Raw genomic sequence first — 24918 nt, forward strand, 5'->3', positions numbered from 1 at the left:
GAGCCTTAGAATATTTAGTTCCAAACACAGTTGCGTTTATATATCGCAGTGTTATTTTTAAGATTTATTCTTTTTGAATGCTTTCTCTTTAGTAGATATAGTAATGAAAAAATATTTCTAGATTTGGTAAACAGAATCCTGTAAAAGGCATCATGGGTCCTTGTTTTTCCGATAACTCTGTAATGGTTTCTTTTGGTAATAAATCCTTCAGTAGTGTGGACAGGTGCTCTCTGGTTTACTGGTGTGTCCATATACTATGTTAAAGTGAGACACTGTAAATTAAAATGATTCTTAAAAATTAAGCCAAGGTCTTTAAAAAATGTGCCCCGTTATTCCCTGGTTAGAGCGTTTTAGTATTTCTACTGCTCATCCCTAAAATAAGATGGTCAGTCAGTCACATCCCTTGTAAATTCAAAAGCTCAACAGATCTTTACCAGTGTCCAAGCAGTGGGGATGTAAGTATTGCTGAAATATGAAGCATAAAGCGTGGCCCCTGCCTTCTGTGAACTTAGACTTTAGTGGAACAAATCACAGTGTGGAAAGTGCTTGATAGCACTTATACATGGTCACATAAGAGGTATCTCTCACTTTGGTGTTCTTGCAGAGTTTGTTGTAAAGAGAATTTTTAGTAAGTGAGGACTTTCCCTCTCTTATTTTCCAAACTTGAGGTTACATTTAGGCCCCTTGTTGTATAAAATCCAACTTAACTATCCAGCATCTTGTGCCTAAGATTCACGTATTGAAAAGACAAAAATGCAAATTCATTATACTCACAGTACTTCTCCGCATTAAAATAAATTTTTTCAGAATTAAAAAAATCTTAAATAAATTTACTTAACTGAACGTGTCCAAATATTTTCACAGAGAGTTGTAAAGTTTAAAGGTACAAGGCGAAGTTAAATGTCTGTCTGTGAGCAGTGTCAGCTCACCTCAGTATATCCGGCTTTACAGCCACACTCATTCTTTCCTTTCTTTCTGGTTTCTTTAAGATTATTGGTTTCTTTATAGACATCACAGTGGTAGAATCTGGCACTGCCTCTTCTTTGCATGGAAAGAGAAAAATGGACTTAAGCTGTGAAATACTTTTCTCCAGCTCTGCAGTGCGGGCCTCTTACTGTCTTAGGCTGTCACTGGTGCACAGATTAATTAATTATTCATTATTAGAGTAACGAACATATGAGTAGATTGCAGTCCTGTGTATCCCAGTGGTATTTTAGTTTATTAAATGGTTTATTTAACTGTGGTTCATGTCCTACTTAGGACTTGTTAACTCATACTCTAAAGCTAGAATTAACTCTGTACTCATCACGAGTATGTTCTGTCTATTTGAGCTCACACGTAACATCACAGGGAGGAATTTTGTGTATAACTGGGAGTGGAATCATAAAATCGCAGAATTTTACAATTGGAAGGGACAATCTTACATATGAAGAAACTGCATTTTCCCATAAAAAGTTGGTAGTAAATTGTGGTGTTCTTTCCTTTCATACTCAAAAAAATTTTTTTTGAATTTTGCTGTCCTAATCTTGAGAGTGAATTGGGATTTGATGTAAAAACTTGTGTTCTTGTATTAGGAAGAGATGTATATTATTTATTATTCAACAGAATATGAGAACACTGTCAGATGATTTATACTTTTGAGCACAACCAGATTTACTTAGTGCCTGTAAAGTTAACATAGATTGAGATTTCATAAGACATTGTTCTGTAAGAACAATTTCAGATTGGTAATTTATGTAATGGATAGCAGATTTTTGTTTCCCAGTGAGAGTTCAGTGGTGTAGACTATTCTCCATTGTATGTTGGCTGACAATTTTGATTAGCATCGTATGGCCTTATTTGAAATCCGACAGTTCTGCTCTCAGTGAATCATGGGTAGTGATAGTTGCTCTTTTAGGTAGGATGGTAACAGTTTCTTTGGGGAAGTAAAATGCAGTGTGTTTGGACAGTCTTGCGAGACGGTTGTGGGGACTAAGGTGGTCTGTCACCTTGGGTACACCTGCTGTTCTTTGTAGAGAGACTGTTGGATTCTGTGCAGTAGGGCTGTGCAGGTCCCGCAGCTGGTCCGCTCTTCCTTCCTGCCTATTGTTCACTTGAGCTGGTGGCCAGGGGCACTGGGGAGTTCAGCTCCCCTGGAGGGGTCAGATCTTGTTACTTGTAGTGATACCTGCAGGAGCCCTTCTTTCCTTGCAATTGTTGTTTCTAGCCAGCTTGCCTGCTTCCTTCCCTATGCCCTCAAGAGATGCCTGCCTGCTGCCATGCCCTTACATTTCATGCAAACCTGGAATCATCCTTCTGATTCAAGGGAGCGGCTGATGGAGAAACTAATTCTAACATGTAATTTTAATACAGCTCCTGAGTTGAATTGAATTGCCCATACTTTTGTTGTCTTCTGTTGCTATAAAAACGGTTCGAATTGGGCATGATTCCAGCCCCCGTACTGCTGCTGAGCTGCTCTGTGCAAGCACATACACACTTTCTTTTTAAGATTACATTTCCTTAGTGTTGGATTTGAAGAAGAGCTACTTGTCAGGGCCCTTGGAGGTTGAAGCAGGGTCCGTATCACTCCCTGCAGCGATTGGGTTGGCATACTGCTCTCTTGCGCCCATGAACACTCAGGGGAGGCCCCATTCTGGTTTTGTGCTTAGTGCTTTTCTGCTCAGTCTGATAATTGCCATAGTAAAATTTGCTAACATAACTAAGCATGAGTCATGAAGGTGAAAAGTGCTTAAAAACCCCAAAGCTATATGAGAAAAACTTACTTTCTCTTTAATGGCTGTTAGGATGAAGAATACTTGCAGGCTTGTGGGCAACAAGGGATGAAAGAGCAGGAAGACTGTGTTGCTGAAGAGGAATTAGATGAGATTACTGATTCCCAGGTTGCTCCTGAAACTGAAGAGGTATTTGTTCATCTTTTCAAAAGAGTCCAAAAGTTTGCTGGAGTTTTTTTTTTCTTCCAGATTTAAAATGAGCATCTTTTTAATATTAGCAAAAAGTTGATACATCTCTTCTTTGAAGTATGAGTGTAGTTAAAAAAAAAAGAACAAAAACAAAACCCTGAGCTCTCTAGAATCTTTGGACAGTGAGTTCTGGTTAGCTGTGGCTTCCAGATAGCTGTTTGCCCTTTGAGTGTTAAGAATGTTTTTTTTGTTTTTTTTTTTTTGCGGTACGCGGGCCTCTCACTGCTGTGGCTTCTCCCGCTGCGGAGCACAGGCTCCGGACGCACAGGCTCAGCGGCCATGGCTCACGGGCCCAGCCGCTCCGCGGCATGTGGGATCCTCCCGGACAGGGGCACGAACCCGCGTCCCCTGCAACGGCAGGCGGACTCTCAGCCAATGCGCCACCAGGGAGGCCCCTAAGAATGTTTTAAATGTTTTATGGGAGTGTGGGTAGAAATGTTTTGAAATGCGCAGTATATGTTAGTGCTTTGAAAGGAGTGCTGTAATTATTTCAAATTAGTTAACGTTAGTTAATTTTGACCATTATTCAAAAAATACTGCAGAGTTCCCTGGATTTAGGTGCTGTGTTAGGTATTGAAGAAATAAGGATGATTGAGAAGCTTGGTTCTTGTGCTCAAGGTAATTGCAGCCTCATAAAAGGGAGAGAAGACGTGGGCAAATCCCAGTGATGGAAACATAGAAGTAAACCTCCTGGAAGAGGCTCAGGCACATGCTTTAGCGGGTCACACAGCGGGCCTCTCTGGTCGGGTGTGTGTCTTGAGGATGGATTGGGGAACCGGGGTGGGATGTGTTGAGGCTTTATGGAGGAGGCAGCCTGTGAAGTAGGTCTGGAAAAATAGATGTCATTGGATGAATAGAGGTGTGCTCTGAGATGGAGGCTTATAGATTCTGTTTTCCAACCTTGGAACTTGTCCCATGGGTCAAGCGTGTGAGCCACAAAATCATTCTATAGTCTTAGAACTTGTGGGTTAAAATTTTTTTTTTCCTTAATAATGTTTTTTCTCAGTTATTTTCCTTAATACTTTTTTCCCTCTTTTTCCCAAGAGATCATGAAAAGTGGTATTTCTCTGGCTTAGGTCATTTCCTTTAGGTCTTACACCAGTGCTTTAGAAACTCAGTATACAAAACATTTACCCTTATCTTTTCCCTAATATAATGCTACGACAGAGTATATGATCACGTACAGACACTTTCTGGGACACCCTTGCTTTTCCCCAACGAGCTAAATTTGACTTCTCTTTTTGTGCTTTCTCTCTGTCTCTCTTGCTATTTGAAATAATTTGAAACTTAGAGAAAAGGTAGAATAGTAGAACGCTCCCTTTTCCCAGATTCTTCAATTGTAGGCAAATATATTCAGCCCAAGGAACCAAGACAAAGCTAAAGAAGATGTTAAGTAAGAAATGGTTCTCCTACTGGTGACTGCTCTGTTCTGAGTGATGAGCCACCGAACCGAGGTTCAGGGAGACCAGATTTAAGTGGGTCGTGTTTAGCACCACGTTCCGCCCAGTGCAAAGCCAGTACGAGCCTAGATTAGGTCAGACCTGTGAAAGGGTGTTTTGGCAAAAGATCTCTGAGAGAGAAATCTAAGAAGCTGTTAAGGCGTTGGGGGGGACAGACGGAAGTGGCTGTGGAGGTCATTCTGGGGGTGAGTAGTTGAAAGGGAAACCTGGGAATCCAGCGCCCATTAATTAGTTCATTTCGTCTTCATTAGTTTGTAGTATTTTGTAGTTGGAAAATTAATTCCATTGTGGTTTTTTTCCGCCCAGTAATTTATTCTTTCAGCATTTTAGGTAATACTTCTCCTTACTCGGATAATGTATTGTGTTTGTAGCATATTTTAGAGTGAGAAAAGGTTTTGTAGATTTTAAGCTTGAAATGATCTCTGGAGATATAAACTATTTTATTGTAAAGCAGTTAAAGAATAAGAATGCTGGTAGGTGTTATGCTGTTGCTTGGGTGCCTTCGGGAACTGATAAGGTATGACTTGTAGATCTAGATGTTTCCGACTTTGGTTCCTGAACTGTATTCATTAAAATATTGAAGCAAAAGTGGATTATTATTTAAAAAAATGGTAATCTTACCTTCCATTTTCAGTGTCTTCTGAACAGACAGATTGAGGGAGAGAGTTATCTTTGGAGGAGCATGAATGATCAGACCCAGCCCTCAAGTAAATGAACTCATAACATGTATGAGTTAATATAACAATATCTCAGACATACTTAGGAAGCCTTAGTCATCGGGGGAAAAGTTAGATACCTTTCTTGTACCTTATGCCAATATTGATCTCAGATTAATTCACACCAAACTTTACATGTATTAGAAGAAAATGTTTTAATGTTTTAATAATGGTGTGTTAGCCTTAGGCTTACCTGCAAAACAGAAAACTCACCAAATAGTGCAAGTTTATTTCTCATGATGTCAAAAAATTCCAGAAGGCATTTCAGATCTGGTATTAGCCTCACAAGGTAATCAGGTACCCAGGCTTCTTCCAGATTTCCATGGTACAACTCCAGGGCTGCTGGTCTTACCATGGTCCACATCCAAGCAGTGGATTGCAGGAAGACTGAATGAGACCATGCCCACCCTTTGAAGACATGTCCCAGAGTTCTCAAACAACACTGTGTAAACATCTCATGAGTTACGTCTTAGGTACGTGGCTGTACCTCACAGCAAAGGAGACTGGTGAATATAGTGTTTTATTAGGTGACAGCATATTCAGTTAAAGCTGAGATTTTCATGATTAAGGACATGATAGAGAATGAGTAAAAATGAGTACCAAGTTGTCTTGGTTTCACTACTCTGCTACTCTTGGTATTGGGCCTTTTTAAGCCGTAAAGGAAAAGAATGATTTGATCATACAGAAATACCCCAAAACACTATAAACAAGTTTAGAAAGTCATAGAGAAATACCCCAAAACACTATAAACAAGTTTAGACAGTATGAGGAAATATTTACACATGAGCCTAAGAATTAGTATATGTAGTAAAGTTAATATGTTCGGTATGGAAGAGTTAATATATTCAGTATGTTCCGTATATACAGATGAGCACTCCTGTAGAAAGAAGGGCAAATAATGTGAGAAAGTAATCCAAAAATAACATAAGCAAATGATCACTAAGTATATAAAATATATTCAATAAAATAAAAATTATAACAGTTGAGAATTCTAACCTGTCTTAATATTGGGAAAAATCAAAATTATTGGTCAGGTATTTTTTATTCTGTTGGGGGGATTATTTTGGAAATATTGACTGCCAGAAGAATTTTCCACAATTCTGTCATGTCTCTGCATGTTCGGGGGAGCAAAGCACCTCCTTTGTTCCCGACAGTCTTTTCAAGGATGTTTTTGTAGCAGCATCTAGGAAAGATGTATCTTTCTCTGGAGTAGGGGGCAGCCATGCCTTCTGCTCATTATAACAGTTCCCTAAACTCAGTGCCCCTCCTGTAATACAGCTACCTTTGCACAGGGTCACCTGGCCCTCTTCGTCAGATGGCCCAATGGGAATTGGGGCTTAGGGAGCTGGACCCAAATGCTACTGCTATTGTTAAGAGTAATAAATTGTCCTAGTCTGTGGCTGAGAGCCTCGTGCCTTCTCACAGCCTCCATGAAACAGTGGCAGGCTACGTTATTAACTTGCAAGAAGAGTAAAATTGCAGACCCTACACTGTTCGTGACAGTATCAAAAGCCTGAAAGTCCTTTGGCTCAATAATTCCACTTTGATGAAGTTATCCAAGAGTTAATCGAAGATGTGCTGTTCAAGGACACATGCAGTGGGTATTTGTTTGCAGCGTTGAAAATAAGTGGAACCAATGTAAATAGATTTTTCTAAAAGGTTGAATAAATGATGGTCAGGGGACTGCAGGTTGCCAAAGGATGCCCTTGCTCTCTTGGACATGGAAAGAGGCTCGTGATGCGTTAAGTGAAAAGAGCAAGCTAACAGATTTCCTCCCCTTAGGTTCCTCCATAGCTTTGCATGTTTAAATGTGTGTGTGTGACTCTCAAACACATGTCTGGATGGATAAAGACAAATGGTGATAGTGATCACCTCTGGATGGTGGGATTATTTTATACTTTCTGTGTCAAATATTTTAAAATGTTTTTGCCACGAATAAAATAACTTTTGTGAACAGGGAAATACAGAGAGGTTAAAATTTGACCCTTGGTGATTTGGAGGGGAAAGAAGTAGAATGCGTTTGTTTAACTCCTGTGATTTCCAGTTGCTGCTAACTCACTTGAAACATCTTAATGCTTGTTTTCTATGTGACTCTTTTTATAGAGAAGAAAGTAAACTCTCATCCAGATTACATAGTTTATACCATCTGTTAAGAGGTATATTATCTGCTTTTTCTTTTAAGCTGTATGTTCCATAATTTAATTTTATATCTAGTATTTAAAAATATTTTTAAAAAGTCACTCACACATTTTCCTTATCCTCTGTCCTTGATTGTTGGTTTGTTTATTGCCTTGTTTTTGTTGCTTGTTTTTGTACTGACTGAAAATTCTTTGTATTGCTCTTTGCTCTCAGGACTTAATAGTCCTTCTTGGAGGCAGGTGTTGTGCTGGTCTTTTCTCCTGGCAACAGATGTTTTGGGCTTGTTTTCTTCCTCATAGTGGAATCGCTGAATGTCAGTCAAAGAGATCATTATTGAGAACTTGTATGCACGGTACTGTTGTGGGTGCTGGGAGGTATTATTTCAGTACCTTTTGGTAGTCTTTGCTTTTGGAGGGCTGTCCTCCCATCCTTTTTAGTAGTATAAATAAATTATATAGTCCTCAGGGAAGAGCAGCAGTTTTATTTTGCCGCATACACCTGTGTTTTGGTGTCTTCCTAGTTTTTTGACCCATTGTCTTAAATTAACTGTCTGCAGCGTGTTGATGAACCAAACCTTTGCACTCCACCTTGCGTTGCAGTGCTCATGGCTCTGGGTTGCTTAAGACGGAGGTGGAAGGCACATTGCAGTTTTTCAGATGACTTCTTTTTAGGAGTTATGTTTAAGTACACATTAGAATCTGAATTATGGAACTAAAAAGTAATTTCAGTTGAAAGGTCTATTTTCAGTGGCTCCTTTTATTTAACTAATGTTCTTCCTTGGTTAATACAAAGGAATCACTGTACTCGAAACAAATTAGAAAGACCTAATTATGAAGACTAACTCTCAAGCCTTTCTAATTATACAGCCACTTCAGTGTCAGTGATGCTTTTGTCTTCAAACATGGTTAAAAAGGTTTTGGCTTGTATAGAGGAACAAGTGAGAAGTTTAAAAATATCTTTGCACTAGTTAAATTTGAAACTTTTAAAATTGTGATAACATTTACATTCAGTGATAGGCATAGATCTGAGGTATACGTTCAGTGTTTTGATACATCCAAGTTACTATCCTTCTGTTGGTGAGAAACAGTTCATCACCCCAGAAAATTCCCCCTTGTTTCTTTCTAGTCTGTCCTGACTCCTCTCAGAGGCAAGCCGTGTTCTTAGTTCTGTTGACTTAAATTAGTCTTTCCTTGTCTTTCCTTTGCATACATTTATACAATCAGTTTGTGATGATGTAATGCTGTGTGCCTAGCTTCTTTTGCTCACCGTAATGTTTCTGAGTTTCATCCAAGTGGTTGTGTATGTCAGTAGTCAACAGTTCATTCCATTTTATGGATATACCTTATTTGTGTTCTGATAATAGATATTTGGGTTGTTTGCAGTTTTGTTTTTGTTATTATGAATAACTCAAAGCTTATCTTACACATCGTTTTGTGAATGTAATTTTTCGTTTCCCTTGGCATTAACTAGGAGTGGAATTACTGAGACAGGGTAGCAGTGTGTTTAATGCTATAAGAAACAGCTGAATGGTTTTCCAAAGTGTTTGTACCGTTTATACTCCCACCAGTCATGTGTGAGAGTCTCAGTTCTCCCATTAGTTTATCTAGTTTTTGTACCATTATTTGTTGTAAAGGCTTTCCCATTGAGTTGCCTTGGTGCTTATGTTAAGAATCAATTGCCCACTTAAGTTTAGGTCTCTTTCTGGAATCTCTTTTTTGTTCTATTGCCAATACTACACTATCTTGATTACTGTGGCATGAAATCAGGAAGTGTAATTCACCAGTTTTGTTCCCTTTTCAAGATTGTTTTGGCTATTCTCAGTCCTTTGAATTTTGCATATAAATTCTGTAATTCACTTGTCAGTATCTATTAAAAATCTGTTTGGGATTTTTATGAAAATTACATTGTATCTTTAGATCATATTCGGGGAAAACTAACATCGTAATAACCATGTTGCCTGTTGATAAACAGTTTAATTCTTCCTACTAGTTTTTTTATTTCTTTCTTTTGCTGCGATCTCCAGTGCTATGTAGAATAGAAACATTGAGGGCACTGTTGTTCATAGTAGGTGTAAAATATTCAATATTTCATCAAGTAAGTAATATAAGCTACTTGGAGGTTTTTCAGTCAAATTGAAGTTCTTTTCTATGTCTAGTTTACTGAGATATTTTTTTTTAAATCAGAAGTGAGTGTTGAATTTTGTCAATGCTTTTTCTGCATCTGTTGAGATAATCTTGTGACTTTTATCCCCCGTTTTATTAATGTGAATTAAATTGGCTTTAAAAGCTATTAACTATATTCCCAAATTAATTTCCATTTTGCAGGTTTTTCCATTAATGTCCTCTTTCCATTAATGTCCTCTTTCTATTCTGGGATCCAGTCCAGGGCACCACGTTGTTGTCTTGTCTCCTCTGGTCTGTAATAGTTTGTTGGTCTTTCCTGAGTTTCACGACCATGACAGTCTAAAGAAGTACTGGCCAGGTGTCCTGTGGAATGTCTCCCAACCTGGGCTCGTCTGATGTTTTTCTCATGATTATACTGGGGTTATGGGTTTTTGGAAAGAATACCATGGAGGTTAGGTGTCCTCATTCCATCATACCACTGGGTACAGGACCTCCCTGGCAATGTCAGCCTTGATTATGTGGTGAGGTGGCCTTTGCCAGTTAAAGATAGTAATTCTGTAAAGTTACTATCTTTTACTTTCTCTGCTCTCTTCTTTGGAAGCAAGTAACTAAGTCTAGTCTGCACCCAAGGCGAGGGAGAGGAGGGACTTAAGGTCCACTCCTGGGGGAGGGGAGAGTATGTACATATATTTGGAATTCTTCTCGAAGTAAGATTTGTTAAATTGATTTTTGAATGTTAAATCAACCTTATGCTTCCGGCTAAACCTCACTTGGTCGTGACGAATTTTCCTTTTATTTTTTGCTGGATTCCATGTGCTTTTATTTTCTTAAGGACTTTTGTGTCTGTATTCATGAAGGAGGTTGGTCTGTAATTTTCTTCTCTTGTAATGTTTGCACAATTTAATTGCTCAGTCTTTCCAGCTTGTAAATTTTAACTGTTGGTAGAAATAGATACTTTTTGTATATCATGATATAGTAAAGAAGTATCCTCTGTCAAATATTTTGTAAGCACTAAAAACTTTTGGGAAGTTTTTTAAAGCAGTGTTCTCTATAGTTTTCTATTGGGTTGGCCAAAAAGTTCCTTCAGTTTTTAAAATAAAAATAAAAGACACATTTTTCATGTTCATCAAGAACTTTATTGAACAACACATTCACCCTTTTGTTCTACTACCTTCTGCCAAGAACTGCAAATAACTGTACCAGGTGCCCTTTACAGTCTTCCAGGGAATTGAAATGTTTTCCATTAAGAGAAGTTTGTAAGTGGAAATCCGAAGATGCAATGTCTGGTGAATACGACAGATGAATTAGAACTTCCCAGCCAAGCTGTTAACAGTCTTTGCCTGGTCATCAAAGAAACATGCCGTCTTGTGTTACCCTGATGGAAGATTATGTGTTTTCTGTTGACTAATTCCGGATGCTTTTCGTCGAGTGCTGCTTTCAGTTGGTCTAATTGGGAGCAGTACTTGTTGGAATTAATTGTTCGGTTTTCCGGAAGGAACTCATAATGGAGGACTCCATTCCAATCCCACCATATACACAACGTCACCTTCTCTGGATGAAGACTGGCCTTGGCGTGGTTGGTGGTGGTTCATTTCGCTTGCCCCACGATTTCTTCCATTCCACATTATTGTACAGTATCCACTATTCGTCGCCCGTCACAATTTGTTTTAAAATGGAACGTTTTCATTGCAGTTAAGTAGAGAATTACATGCAGAAATAGGTCAGGAAGGTGTTTTTGCTTAACTTAACCAAGCTGGTGCAAATGATTTTCAGCACTCGTTTGGATATTTTGTGTATGTCGGCTGTCTCCCACTTGGTATAACGTTGATTGTTCTCAATTAATGTCTTGATTTGATCGCTGTCAACTTCATCTGGGCTACCCGACCCTGGAGCGTGGTCAACGGAGAAATCTCCAGCACGAAACTTTGCAAACCACTTTTGACACGTTCAGTCAGTCACAGCACCTTCTCCATACACTGCACAACTGCACAAATCATGTTTTGCATTTCAGTTGCGTTTTTGCCTTTCTTGAAATAATAAAGCATAATATGCCAAAAATGTTGCTTTTTGTCTTCCATCTTCAGTATTAAAATGGCTACACAAAAATTCAACAGTTTTGATACTTTTTTTTTTTATGCATGCTGATATGACAGCTGTCACAATACAGTCTAACAAAATTGTTTTGAATGAAGTTAGAGACAACTACGTGCTCCTGGAGCCACCTTACAGGAAAAACCAAACGAACTTTTTGGCCCACCCAGTATATATGATAAGACTTTAGTGGACTTGGCTATTTTTAAAGAACTTTCATGATGGTTTTCATATGCACCCTCTGTTTCATATGCACCCTCTGTTTCAGGATAATTAAATAGCTAAAGATCAAACCTCCAAATATTTCTGGCAGTGTCTATAATGAAATCAGAGATTTACATACGTATTTAAATTCTTACAAAATACAATCTTAGGCTAATTAAATTATTATATTGTTATCCAGCACCACCCTTCAGTGGAATTTTAGTTGTGAATGGAATATTGTGAATATGTATGAATATTCCATTCATAAGTATCTCTCTGCAGAGAAAGTCAGCATTTTGGCAGGTAGGTTAGTTAGTTAATTCTATAAGCACATAGGCAAAGGAGATGCCCAGTATTTAGAGTAAGAGGTAGTGACCAGTGGCTGAAGGAGCGAGTCTAGCTTAGTGAATGTTGCCAGGTGGCCTGCACTTGAGGCAACTGAGACCAGGCAGTGTTTCAGTTTTAGCTCAGGGCTTGTATAATCCTTGATGTAGTTCAAAGCTGAAGTGGACCCTGCGACTTGGACCAGAAGTTTGCATTCTAGGACATTCCATCTCTCAAAAAGCTACCTTGTGCCATCCTTTTTGTAGTCAGGCCCTCCCTCCATTCCTAATCACTGGTAACCAGTGCAGTTTTGTTTCTTGGAGAGTGTCATGTATGTGGAATTGTCGCAGAGTATCACCTTTTGAGTGATAAACCTTTTGACTTCTCTCAATCAGCATGATGCCTTTGTGATTGCACCCCAGTTGTTGTATCAGTAGTTCATTCCTTTTTATGGCCGAAAGAGCATTCCATGGTTTGGATGCACCATAGTTCGTATATCCATTCACTACTGTTTCTGTTTTCGGTGATCCAAAAGAGAACTGTAAACATTTTCCTGTAGGTTTTTACATGAAATGACTATTGTAATAGAATCTTTGCTTTATTGGTAGTGATTTCCTTTCCTCCTCTGTGGCCTTGCTACTTAAAGTGTGTTCTGTGGACCTGCACGTTGGCTTCACTTGGGAGCTTCTTGGAAATACAGAATGTCAGACCCCACCCTGGACCTGCGGAATCAGAATCTGCATCTTAGCAGGATTCCCAGTGATCGGTATAAACCTTAAATTTGAGAAGCACTGCTCTGGAGCATTAATGGCGGTGGAGAAGAGTATTTTGTAAGTGAGTTGACGTTTGCTCAGTTTGAACGTAGTGCAGCACAAACATAGCTGGGTCCATCTCGCACGTCACTCATTCTTGGTTTCAGATATTGAGTAAGACAGAAGTAATTGTATTAAACCAACAAAATGCCAGCATTTTGGTACTTTAAAATTCTATAGTGGAGGGGCTTCCCTGGTGGTGCAGTGGTTAAGAATCTGCCTGCCATTGCAGGGGACACAGGTTTGAGCCCTGGTCCGGGAAGATCCCACATGCTGCAGAGCAACTAAGCCCGTGTGCCACAACTACTGAGCTCGTGTGCCGCAACTACTGAAGCCCACGCGCCTACAGCCTGTGCTTGGCAACAAGAGAAGCCACTGCAATGAGAAGCCCGCGCACTGCAACAAAGAGAGTAGCCCCCACTTGCTGCAACTAGAGAAAGCCTGCACACAGCAACGAAGACCCAGCGCAGCCAAAAATAAATTAATTAATTAATGAAAAAAATTCTATAATGGACTTCCCTGGTGATGCAGTGGTTAAGAATCTGCCTGCCCATGCAGGGGACACAGGTTCGATCCCTGGTCCAGGAAGATCCCACGTGCCGCAGAGCAACTAAGTCTGTGCGCCACAACTGTGTTCTAGAGCCCGCAAGCCACAGCTACTGAAGCCCCCACGCCTAGAGCCCGTGCTTCACAACAAGAGAGGCCACCGCAATGAGAAGCCTGCGCACCGCAACCAAGAGTAGCCCCCGCCCGCCGCAACTAGAGAAAGCCTGTGCGCAGCAACAAAGACCCAACACAGCCAAAAATAAATAAGTAAAATAAATTAAAAAAAAAAGAAATGGACTAAAATTAAAAACAAAAAATTCTATAGTATGCTGAGTATCAGAATACTGAAAAGTGGTTTTGCAATCATTAGGCTAAAAGTTACAGTTTACATTCATTATTTTATTTTCAGGCATTTGTTTCTCTACTTTAGGGTTTATAGCAATGAGTGTGTGCATTTTTTACACAGAAAATGTTGGGGAAAGAATCCAAAATGATTGTATCTTTTTTTTCTTGCACACTTTCTAATGAAGTAGTTTATATTTCTTTCTTTTAAGAGTAAAGGACCTGTAAGAATTATGAATGATGAGACTAAAGGAGTAGTTTCTGGGTCTTTTTTTTTTTTTTTTCAAGTTTACCAAAAATCTAAGTGAACCTAACGGTCAGAAGGTACCTACCTTATTACCTAACAGTAGGTCACTAAGATGTAACATGAGGTGAAAGTGATTCGTGTCAAAAGGAACATGAGTTATGCAGAAAGAATTGATGAAGAAATTACTTTTAGTTTGGGACCAGATTGGGCAGAATTTTTATAGGAATCCTGATGTAATGAAATATAAGATAAAAACTGGTTTTAGTGTGATGTGAATGAAGAAAAAAAATAGTTTTATGGTTAATAATCTGAGCCAGAGGTGGTAATGAGCGAACACTAGGCAGTGGAACGAAGTAGAAAGGGGTGAGAAATGTTACAGGAAAGATTATGGAGGCTGAAAAAAAACCAGATCAACCCAACAGCAGATTTGGAGCGCTTGCCTGGCATTGAAAGTCAAAGTAGATGGGGTCAGGAATTACAGGAAATGTGGAGCCTGTTTAATGGGAAGGAGTGTGCTGTCATCTAATGTGAGTTACAGGGTGGGTTATATGCTAATAAGCTCATGGAACACTAGTGTTAATTTAATTAATATATTGAACTTTGTTTAGCTCTGAATTAGACTCCAGGCCAGCAGGGATTTTTGGAATTCATGTTTGCTCTCTTAGAAGTATAAGTAGTAACAATGTGTAAGACTTTGTTTATTAACCAGGAGTAGGAATTTGAATTTTTTCTAGCATTGTTAATTTTTAATGTTTGAGATTTTTTCTCCTGGGATCAGTTTAATGTTTCACATGGCTTTACAAATAGGACATTTTGCAGTATTTTTACATCTTGAATATAAAGAGCTTTTATGTGTGCATACACATATGTGTATACATACCATTATTCAATATTTAATTCAAAAGAATATGAACTCACTTTCCCTCCTCTTGTTTTTTGTATGTCTGCAATGTAGGGAGGCATGGAAACTTTGGAGCTGCAGAAGGACATGAAAGAGGAGTCTGATGAAGAAGAGGATGATGATGAAGAATCTGGACGATTACGTTTCAAAACTGAAAGGAAAGAAGGAACAATTATTAGGCTCTCAGATGTAACTAGAGAGAGAAGGAACATTCCAGAAACTTTGGGTAACGTTTTTTGCCTGTCTCCCATCCTTCACTCCCATTTCAACTTCCTCCGTAGTACTGTTATGATTAACGAAACAGATAAAAAAAAGTTGCGTTTATAGAGTATTATGCATGGCATTTACAGGGTGGATGGTCGTTGTGAGGTGAGAGCTGAGTTACGGTGCTGTACAGGTCAGCCTATAAACGTGACTTGTCTTCTGGATTAAAACATGTTTGAATAAAATATTTGATTGTTTTTTTTAATAGTTTTTCTTTTGGAGTCTGTGGCTGCTCTCGTGCATCCTGTGCGCTTCCTGGCTGGCTCTGGGAAGGTGGTGTGGGGTGGTACGGGGTCATTTTACCCTTCCCGAGACTGTCCAGGTTGCCAGGGCTAATTCTGGGCCAGACTGTTTTTATTTTGTACCTTTTAGTGTTGTTATAACCATCTCTTTTTGCTGCTCTTTTATTATAACCATGAGACAAGATGACTTGTTTGTAGCACAGTCAGTTGAACATCATTCCTGTTACAGACCTACTGCAGGCTGTTGCTAATCAGCAGAGCCTTTTCCAGTATTGACCCCCCGCCCCCTCTTGTCTGTGGCTCTGTCTAGTGCCCATTGCAAAGAATAAAGCAGTGGTTCTCACATTTGAGCGGCAGAATCACCCAGAAGACGTGTTAAAACACATATTTCTGGATGCACTCTCAGCTGTTCTGATTCGGTAGCTTTAGGGTGGGGCCCAGGGAAGTTGCGTTTCTGGTGCGTTCCCGGGTAATGCCATTCCTGCTGCTCTGGGACCCATACTTTGAGAGCCACTGGGATATTGTCCCGTACTCCAAGGAGGAGGGTAGGAGGGTGGAAGGATGGAAGGACAGAGGGTTGTTGTTCTTGTTCTCTGGTCTTGGTCAAAGTAAAAGTCAAGAAACTAACCATTAGTTACTACCTTTATTACTTCATAAAAGTGTTATTTGTAACCGTTTTCAGTCGAAACCCTGAGCGTGTGTCTTTAAGTGGCAGATAGGAATTCTCTGTCACAGGGCACTAAGCTCACAAGATGCCAAAGTTAACAGTAGTGAGCCAGTCTTACCATGTTCCTTTACTGAGTAAGGTTTGTGGAAAGGTTGACCTAGAGACTTAGTGTTCTCCATTTCTTCTCCCTCCAGTTTCCTCCTCCTACCTTTTGGCCCAGGATTTCCCTAGACTGTTCTTAAGTTATGGTATAAAGTTGCCGGTTAGTCTGAACCAGTACACCACAGGTTTCTAAGAAAGCAGAGCTGAGAAGTTGGGCTTGGGTAAAAGGAGGTGAATCAAAGGTCTTAAAACGGGGATGAAAAGACTAAAAGTATCCGTCAGCAGAAGTAATTGGTAACATTACAGAACAAGCTTATTGGAATAGATAGACATCTCAATCTTGGGCTGGGATAAGATGAACAAAGGAAAGATGGCGCCCCTGGCTGAACACCAGAGGGCAATGGGCAGCGGCTTATTAGGGAAGGAGGGTGGCATGTGGGGCGGGTGGTGGTGGTGAATCATCCCTTTTCTGCTTCTGTGTAGCTGGCCTGTGGCTTTGTTACATAAGTTGGGGAACATATGTGTCAAATCTTCATAATTGGGATAGCTACACGTTCTAAGGATGTGAAATCACTTCACAGACACCGTCAGGAATGGTGGCCTTCCCTCTCTGCAGCCAGCTCCTATGGGCCCTGGTGCATTTCATGGATCACCCTCCCCTCATCCTCAGCGCCCTTGCTTCTCCCGTCCCCTGGTCCTCAGCTATGGTCTTCTCATCTCTTTTCACTTTACCTTGACCCAAGCACTGACGTGTTCTGAAATGTCCTGCTTGCCTGTGTTCATAATTTGTACTTGTTTCATTCCTGCGTCTCTTTCTTTTCAGGATCTTTGCCTCATTTCATTCTTTTCAGGGTCATTTGTACTTCCTTAACTGAAAAGAATTTGTGTTGAATCTTTTTTTTTTTTCCTTTTTAGGGCATTTCTCAGTTGCTATAGTCATGTCATCCTGAGACAGGAGGGTGGAAGGTGGGTAGTGATGGGCAGGTTGGCCCTTTACATACGGGCAGAGAGGGCCTGGGGTTCTTAGAGGCAAAGTATCTGAAGCATAAACAGTTTGACCATTTACCATTTTTTTAAACGTTAAGAAAAAAGGCTTTAAATGTATTTGTGCAGAATGTGATTCTTTGGCTAGATAATAGGGCAAGTAAAAATGGTACTTAAAAGTATCTTTCTCTGTTCCCTATTTGTAAGCCCTAACTTAAGAAAGCTTAGTGTTTGAAAACATGAGTTTTCTAGTAACTGAAAAGTTAGGATTATTCCCAGTACAAAAACGATTTTTCTGTTCATTTTAGAGATTGGTTTCCTAAAGCAGTGAGCTCCCTTATTTCCTTAAGACCCCTCCCCCCAACAAAAGGTTAATTTTATATAGAAGAAGAATATTCAGTGAGAAAGAGAAGCTACTACAGTATTTGGTATACTAGAAATTCACATAAATTTGTACTCATCACTTTGTATACTCCTGGTGATAGAAATACCAGTTTCAGGTTCTGTATACAGATGCTTGCACTTATCTGATTGTATAAAGCTGCTTACCTACTCTTTGTAATGGAATTGAAATACCTTGCTACCGGAATATATATGTCGTCTCATATGATATGTGTTTCTTGACAAATGGTGTCTTTTAACATTCTGAATACAAATAAAAACAATCATTTTGTGATATCATTGATTAATGTTAAGAACACTCCACTCTAAAAAGAATGAAATGATGGTCTGGCATCCCCCATTTCTGACCCTTCCATCTGCATGTGGACTAGTGAGTTCTTTTCAAAATCTGGAAGGGCATTTGGTCACTTTCAGTCTTCTTTACATTCAAATATATGATGTCATCCTTAAATATGAAGAACACTAACTCATATTTATGACAGTCTTGACCATTGTAGAACCTGATTCACAGTTGTTGATCTGTATTTTGAATTACAGATTGGATTAGATATGGAATTTTGGGCTTTTACCTGAGTTACGATCTTAAGTAGTGAGCTTTTATCCTCAACCAGGATTCTGGGAATTAAATACCTTAGAGAAAATGTGACTGTTTCTCAGTTTTCCCAAGGATGGTACAAAACTACGTACTTAGGAAATACATTCATTCATTACATAAAAAGGACCCCATTGGGTAAAAGGGCTTAATTCTCTCACAGAATGCAGTTGGGAAGGGTTTCTAGCACATGCATGTGTAAGGGAAAGATTTATTTTGAATGGAAATGTCAAAAGCCATCTCTAAGACGTGGGTGTCATTGACCAGTTACCCTGAAGTGTCAGCACAGCAGTTCAGAGCTGCCAGTTCTTTTGCCCTAGGAGGTGGACCTCAGATTCTCTTTGGAAGCAGTACAAGCAATAAATGAAAAACTATGTTTATTTTAGTTAGGCTTTGACAGTTCTTTCTGTATGAGGAGGCACCTAGATTTTTCCGTGTCCTCAGTTTCACTGGCACATGTAATATGTTAAACCATGTTTTACTGCTTTAACCTGAAGACCGTTGTTGTTATGCCCACATGAAGTCCTCTTGAAGTAATGTCCTCGGCTAATTTTGCTTAAGGCAGAGGATCTTTGGGAAAAATATTTTCATCTAGTAATGAACAGTTTAAGGTCACCTAGTACCAGCAATAGGATACTGCCTTCAGTTTACACGATGGTCCTTGTATTTGCAAGATTTTCACAAATTTCTTGATTCAGTTACCTGTTTAAAAAAGAAAAAAACTCAGACTGTCATTTGTTTTTATTTTGCCAAGTAAACTGTTTTATAGATATTCATTATGTATTCAACTATTATGAAATTATTTATATGTAAATATGTTTTTCTTAAGCACATTTTAGAAAGGGACAACACTGTAAAACCTCGTTACATTGAGCTATATCTCTTTACTTTGTAATATGGACATAGTTCAGAAAACACTTAAAGGGAAATTAACATTTCAGTTGAAGTTACAAATGTAATTTTCATCCTGTCATATTTTGGTGACCTTTTGTGACAGCTTGTCTCAATTGGAGGAAAGCATTTTTACTTGCTGATTAAAGATGTCATTTGAAACCATTTTATTACTGGGGATAGTGAAATTAATCTTGACACTTAGAACCACTAGCAAAATAATTGCTGATTCACTGCATAAAATGTGTATGTGAACCAATCATGTAGTCAAGATGAGAATAAAAGTGTGTGCTTGTTAAGAAGAGATTAAATTTTCTTTTGTATGGAGTCAAAGATTCATTTGAAAGGGAGGGGAATACCATAGAAACAATTTCAAGAAAATGAAATGTGGCTTAGAGGTTTTGGAAGAGTTTGGAGATGATTATGGAATCCAAGGTAGGAGATAAACTGGTAATATTTAAAATTTACCCTTCACTGTGGAAGAGGGCATAACAATCCTTCTTAGTAGAATTCAGTGAAATCTTTAGAAGGTATTCATTTATTAATGGAAGATATATTATCATAACTTAGATAATATTTTAAAATAAAGGAACCATATTTGAATAAGTTAGCATTTTTCTTCTAGGAATTCAGAATAATGTGCCAACTGAAGTTTCTTAGGGCCAGAGCCTATATGTTTCTTGTATCCCTAAAGCACTGGTCAGAGAGGTGAGCAGCCCCTACTGGGTGTCCCAGAAATATCTGCATTAATGAGTTTTTTTCTTTTCTGGCTTTGCTCTCATTTGCTGTAGCTTCCCTATCAGACTGCATGGATATAAGCCTTTCTTCACAGAGTAAAGTTGTTATTTAAAAAAACATAAATCTGAAAATCTGAAATGACAGTATTAAATAAGTTTCCATTTTTTATGAAATTAACTTAAGTATTTGACTCGAGAGTGATTTTATTAGTTCTGCTTTTAAAGCAGAACAATCAGGAATTTGTCATTTTTGAGTCTCTGTGTCACTGTGTATTAACTAATACTTGTCCTGGTTCCGCTTTAGAAGAGTGTCCTTGTTTAAGACTGGGGGAGCCAGGTCTTGACCAGCGTCATCCGCCATCACTGCAAGATGCCTAGCAGATTAAGGGCGGTGGTTGGGTTGAACTTCAGCTCCTCCTTTTTAGCTTCCCTCAGCACAAATGAAAACACTTTAAAATTTACAGGCGATCCTTGTATTTTATTACAAGGGAAAGGCATGTCTTCCATTTAACTGGTCTCACTCATGGGGCCTGAGTGTCTCTGTGATTGTATCCTACTTGATGCTGCTAGTTGAGTTGTTCGTAGTGGGTGAAGCACTCGCTGTTCCTAAGTTTCATCGTCATGTAGTTCTTTCCTGTTTTTCCCTATAAGTCTGACTTAGGCTATTCGAAGGTATCTAACACATGTGCATCTTTTCAAATAGAGCTTTCAGCAGAAGCCAAAGCTGCGCTGCTTGAATTCGAAGAAAGGGAGCGGCAGCATAAGCAGGGCCGCTACGGCTCGAGGCGGGGAGGAAGGAGAGGAGGTTCGTCCATGTGTCGTGGAGTGGGAGACCAGAGGAGAGAGAACACTGAGAGGGGAAGAGCCAAGGATCACAGGCCCGCCCTGCTGCCCACACAGCCACCTGTGGTGGTAAGTTGTGTAGTTTCATTGTGGGAGCTTTTGCAATTTCAGATGAAAATACGCTTTTGTGTGGGTATCATATTTTGCATTTATCTTAGTCTGAAATTAAAATTGAGTAAAAGGCATAATGGCTCAAGTTTCTTTGTAATCTATAGTATGATTTCGTGTATGGTCACACACATTCAGTCCTCTAGTATTCAGGTAGTGCAAACTAATTCTCTGCACATTACTGATAAAGAGAGAGGCGATAAGGAGACCTGGTGTCCTCCCGTGGCCGAACCACAGGGGAGCCTTGCTTTTACCTTCTGCTTGTGGAGACGTGCTGCTCCTGCGAGCACCATTCTGAAAATACTGGACGTCTTACATCTAGAATCTGGCAGTAATGGCGTATTTTATAAAATATTTTTCCTTATACACCGCTTACCGTAGGTTTTTCCTTAAATGTAGCAGTTTCTCTTACAAGTAACTATCATATCCTATCCATAAAAATGGAGATTGTCATATCCATAAAAAGTTTTCATAATTTAGGAAGAAATCAAGTACTTGTAATTTCAGCTTCATTTGAATTTCCTCTGTATTTCAAAGATGAGGCATCTCAGGAATAAAGACAGGAATCGTAGTGATTTGTTGTTGTTGTTCCTTCAGTTAGCGTCAGGATCTTACAGCTTTTTCCTTCAGAAGTCAGTCTTCAAGGACAGATTCATTTAATATAAATATGTGTCCACACTGTCTACCCTCCTACATTATTACCTGAGTTTAGGGGAAAACCACACTTTGCCTCCGTGTACAAATGTTATGTTTCAGGAGGCATTCATTTGTGAAATAACAAAGTAGAAAAGATGACTTACTGTTTTTTGTTTTGTTTTATTATTATTATTTTTAATTAATTTTTATTGGAGTATGGTTGCTTTGCAGTGTTGTGTTAGCCTCCACTGCACAGCAGAATGACTCAGCCGTACACATACAGATATCCCCTCCCTTTTGGACTTCCCTCCCATTTAGGTTACCACAGTGCATTAGGTAGAGTTCCCTGTGCTGTACGGTGCGTTCCCGTCAGTTGTCTATTTTATACATAGTATCAATAATGTAAACGTGTCAGTCCCAGTCTCCCAGTCCCTCCCACCCCACTCCTTTCCCCCTTGGTATCCAGACATTTGTCCTCTAAGGATGACTTAACTGTTTTAGCAGGAGAATTCTAATTTTGATCTACAGGGAAGAGAGGTAGGTGGGTTGATTACAGCATAAAGAGGTTGATGATATTAATAACTGCTGTCTGCTCATACAACTGTTCTTAAGCTTCTCTGATAGCGAGAAGACTGGCCCTTCAGTTTTTTCTTTTTCTTCTCCATCCCGTCTCCTCGCCCCCAACCTCCACTTGCCGTGTACTAAACAGCCAACTCCGTTATTTTGGCCTCCTGGAGGGGAACCAGCCACACAGGAGACCAGTTTTTGCATAATTGTGTCTCCATGATCCTGGAAAAGTAACAGAACTCCCTGTTTTCTTATCTACATAGAGGAAGTATGCACCCATACGTGCCTCCTTCAGAGAGGCTCAACTGCGAGATCTGTGAGTGCTTTAAAAACGTTGCCCAAGTGTCAGTTGACCTGAGTCCCTCCCGACAGTGATGCCGTATCTGTGGAATTCTGTAGATGCTATAGGGCTCCCAGTGAGCTGGGACTGAACCCACTCCTGGAGCTTTGGCATATATGCTCTATGCTCATCTTCGCTAGTCAGTGGTGTTTTAAAGCTGCAGTTTACTGAAACGGTCACAACTGTCTGAAATGGCCTTAACCTCGCTCACACTTGGGTCCCTCCTTGATCCTGGCCACTCCCCACCCCAGAGCTGTCTCTTTGACTCTTCACCCTCAGAGTTCTGGAAAGAATAACCTTTGCTCACCGTCTTTGCTTGTGTCCATTTTCTCGGTCCGTCCCTTGCTGCCTGGACTTCGTGCCTTTCCCTCTCCCGGATGTGCTTCCAGAATCGCCACCTGACGTTTGCAGTCCGTCCTGTTGGACTGCACTCTGGGACCTTGGGCATCACCCACGAGCTCCTCTTTCTTGAGCCTTTCTTATTTTGAGTGTCTGAGCTTGGGGTGTACTCTCTTCTCTTCCAGCAGGGCCCCTTCTGTCTCTCCTGTTCCTCTGGCTGCGTTGTTCTCAGGCCTCTTTTTAGTCAGAGCTCTCAGTCAGCAGCATTGACCTTCCTGCCATCTGCTGTCTCCACACGAGTCTGGGTCTGTAGCCCTAGCCTCTTGCCAGCTCAGTTTCTTCATTTCCTAGCTGCCCTGGGCCTCTCTGCATGGGTGTCACCCAGGCCCTAAATTCCCCTTGTTTAAAACACACGATTTCCTTAAAAATCCTTCATGCTCTTGAGTGAATGGCCCTGCACTGTGCTCATTCCCAGTTCTGTTCAGATTTAGCTTAGCTGTCCCTCTGTCAGCGTGCTTTCCGTGTGGATTCAGTGGTGAATGAGATAGAAAAGACTCCCGCACCATGTGCAAATGTGCACATTACAGATGTCATGAGTCAGAGGAGGGAACAGACTGGTTTCTGGGAGCATATGTATGTATCCACGGATTTAAGCCGTTTCCAGAATCTTTAGAGAAGTCCTCCCTGAGGAAGGATAGGTTAGACAGGGTCATGTACACTTTGGTTTCAAAATTCTCATTGTTCCGTTGAAATGTCTTCTTCCTGCTGCTCTTGTTCAGACCGCGGCCGTTTCTTCCATTCAGCTCCCACCGTAGCCTGTTAAATGGTCTGTCTTGTTCCATCCTCTTTCCTCTCGTCCATCTCACACACTGTTAGTCATCGGCGTCATGCATGCTGTGACAACTGAGAAGCCTCCGTAATTTGGCGTCATCCCGGGGAAAACAGCTCATTATACGAGACACTTTGGTCGGTAGTAGCCTGCTGCCTCTACTGCTGCGTGTGGCCAGTTTGGTTAGTGGCTACAAGCAGGACTTGTGGAATCAGATTCTCTGCTCTTCTGCTTACCAGCCACTTGATCTTGTAAAAGGAGAGTCCTAACGGGGGCCCACTGCATAGGGTGGTTGGGAGTGAGTCAGTTACTCCACATACTGACCTCTGAGTAGGTGCTTAAAACACAAGAGCCCGGTGCTCTGCAGCTGTTGCTGTGGGTGGTGGTTTCCTGCTCTCCAGCGAGTCTTCCATGAAACAGCCCGAGATCCTTGACCACCTTGAGGGTGTATTTTCCCACCTTCGCATCCTCCGGTCTTCAGATGTGGCTGTAGCCACACTGGTCTCCCCCTCGTGTACCCAGCAGGCATGTGTTTCTGCCTCTGCTGCTCTCTGGTGATTCTGTTCCCCTCCTGCCATGGTACGTCTCCTTCCCCTCCTTCCTGGTTCGGATGCCGTCTTCTCAGGAGCTTCCCCCCACTCCTTTCAGGGAGCCCTTTGTCCTTTTCTGCAGCCTGGTTTCTAGCAGGGTTGTTTGTGCATGTTCTCGCCTGGCTCCCTAGGCTTTCTCAAAGGGGGGCAGGGCTGGCTGTGCAGGGACAGCCCAGGGCAGGTTGTGTTCCGTCCCCAGCGCAGCGCTTGGCTCGCGGTGGGCAGTTTTGATGGTGGAACTGCACTTTTTTTGCTTTTGGAATCCATGCGTGTTATTCTGGGGCTGCGGTTTTCCCTCCTGGCCCTGAGGTCGACTCGTGTTGTCCGGCAGTGGCCCTTACTGTGAGCAGGCGAGCAGCTTATTTATCCTGCTGTTTTACACAAGCTGCTCCTGTAAACTTATTTCTAAGTCGTAACTTCACAGTTCAGTCGATGTGAAATCTGTAAGGCACTGGCTTTTTTTCTTCTGAGCGTTGATCTCTGTGAATGTGTCTCTTTTCCGGTACTCTTCAGGCGCACTCTCCGAGGTTAATTCCTCCTCCACAGCCTCAGCCTCCCCCTCCGCCGCCACCGCCACCGCCTCAGCAGCAGCCGATCAGAAGTCTGTTCCAGCAGCAGCAGCTCCAGCCTCTGCTTCCCCTGCAGCATCCCCACCATCCCTCCCCTCCTCAAGGGATGCACCTGCCGCCCCAGATTGAGGCCCCGAGGGCGATGATGACCCCTCCTCCTGTGACTGCACAGCAGCCCAAGAACATACACATAAATCCCCACTTCAAGGGGGCAGTGGTGACGCCCGTTCAAGGTACGTGTCTCCGTTGCTCTTGTAAAGTTCCAGGTTCTTCTGGCAGATCATTCTCACGTGCAGATCTGTAAGGACCACGTGGATTCCCTGACTCTTCCCCCACCACTCAGATGCGTGC

General features: G+C 40.8%; 1 protein-coding gene across 11 annotated transcripts in view; it reads left to right on the forward strand.

Annotated features, from left to right (window-relative positions):
• Nucleotides 1–24918, forward strand: part of RBM33 (RNA binding motif protein 33) — a 117221-nt gene that overhangs the window by 25650 nt on the left and 66653 nt on the right. For 9 of the 11 annotated variants that reach the window (XR_004528223.2, XM_019930260.3, XM_019930261.3 and 6 more), the window contains exons 6-9: nucleotides 2784–2900; nucleotides 14920–15091; nucleotides 20450–20658; nucleotides 24512–24800. Coding sequence is in view for 10 of the 11 variants with exons in the window: in XM_019930260.3 (XP_019785819.1) it covers nucleotides 2784–2900; nucleotides 14920–15091; nucleotides 20450–20658; nucleotides 24512–24800 (787 nt within the window). In the remaining variant the exon portion in view is untranslated. The remainder of the gene's footprint in view (nucleotides 1–2783; nucleotides 2901–14919; nucleotides 15092–20449; nucleotides 20659–24511; nucleotides 24801–24918) is intronic. The other 2 variants (XM_019930265.3, XM_019930268.3) reach the window with 1 other exon arrangement.

Source organism: Tursiops truncatus, chromosome 9 (genome assembly GCF_011762595.2).
Source record: "Tursiops truncatus isolate mTurTru1 chromosome 9, mTurTru1.mat.Y, whole genome shotgun sequence".
In the NCBI taxonomy this organism is placed as follows: Eukaryota; Metazoa; Chordata; class Mammalia; order Artiodactyla; family Delphinidae; genus Tursiops; species Tursiops truncatus.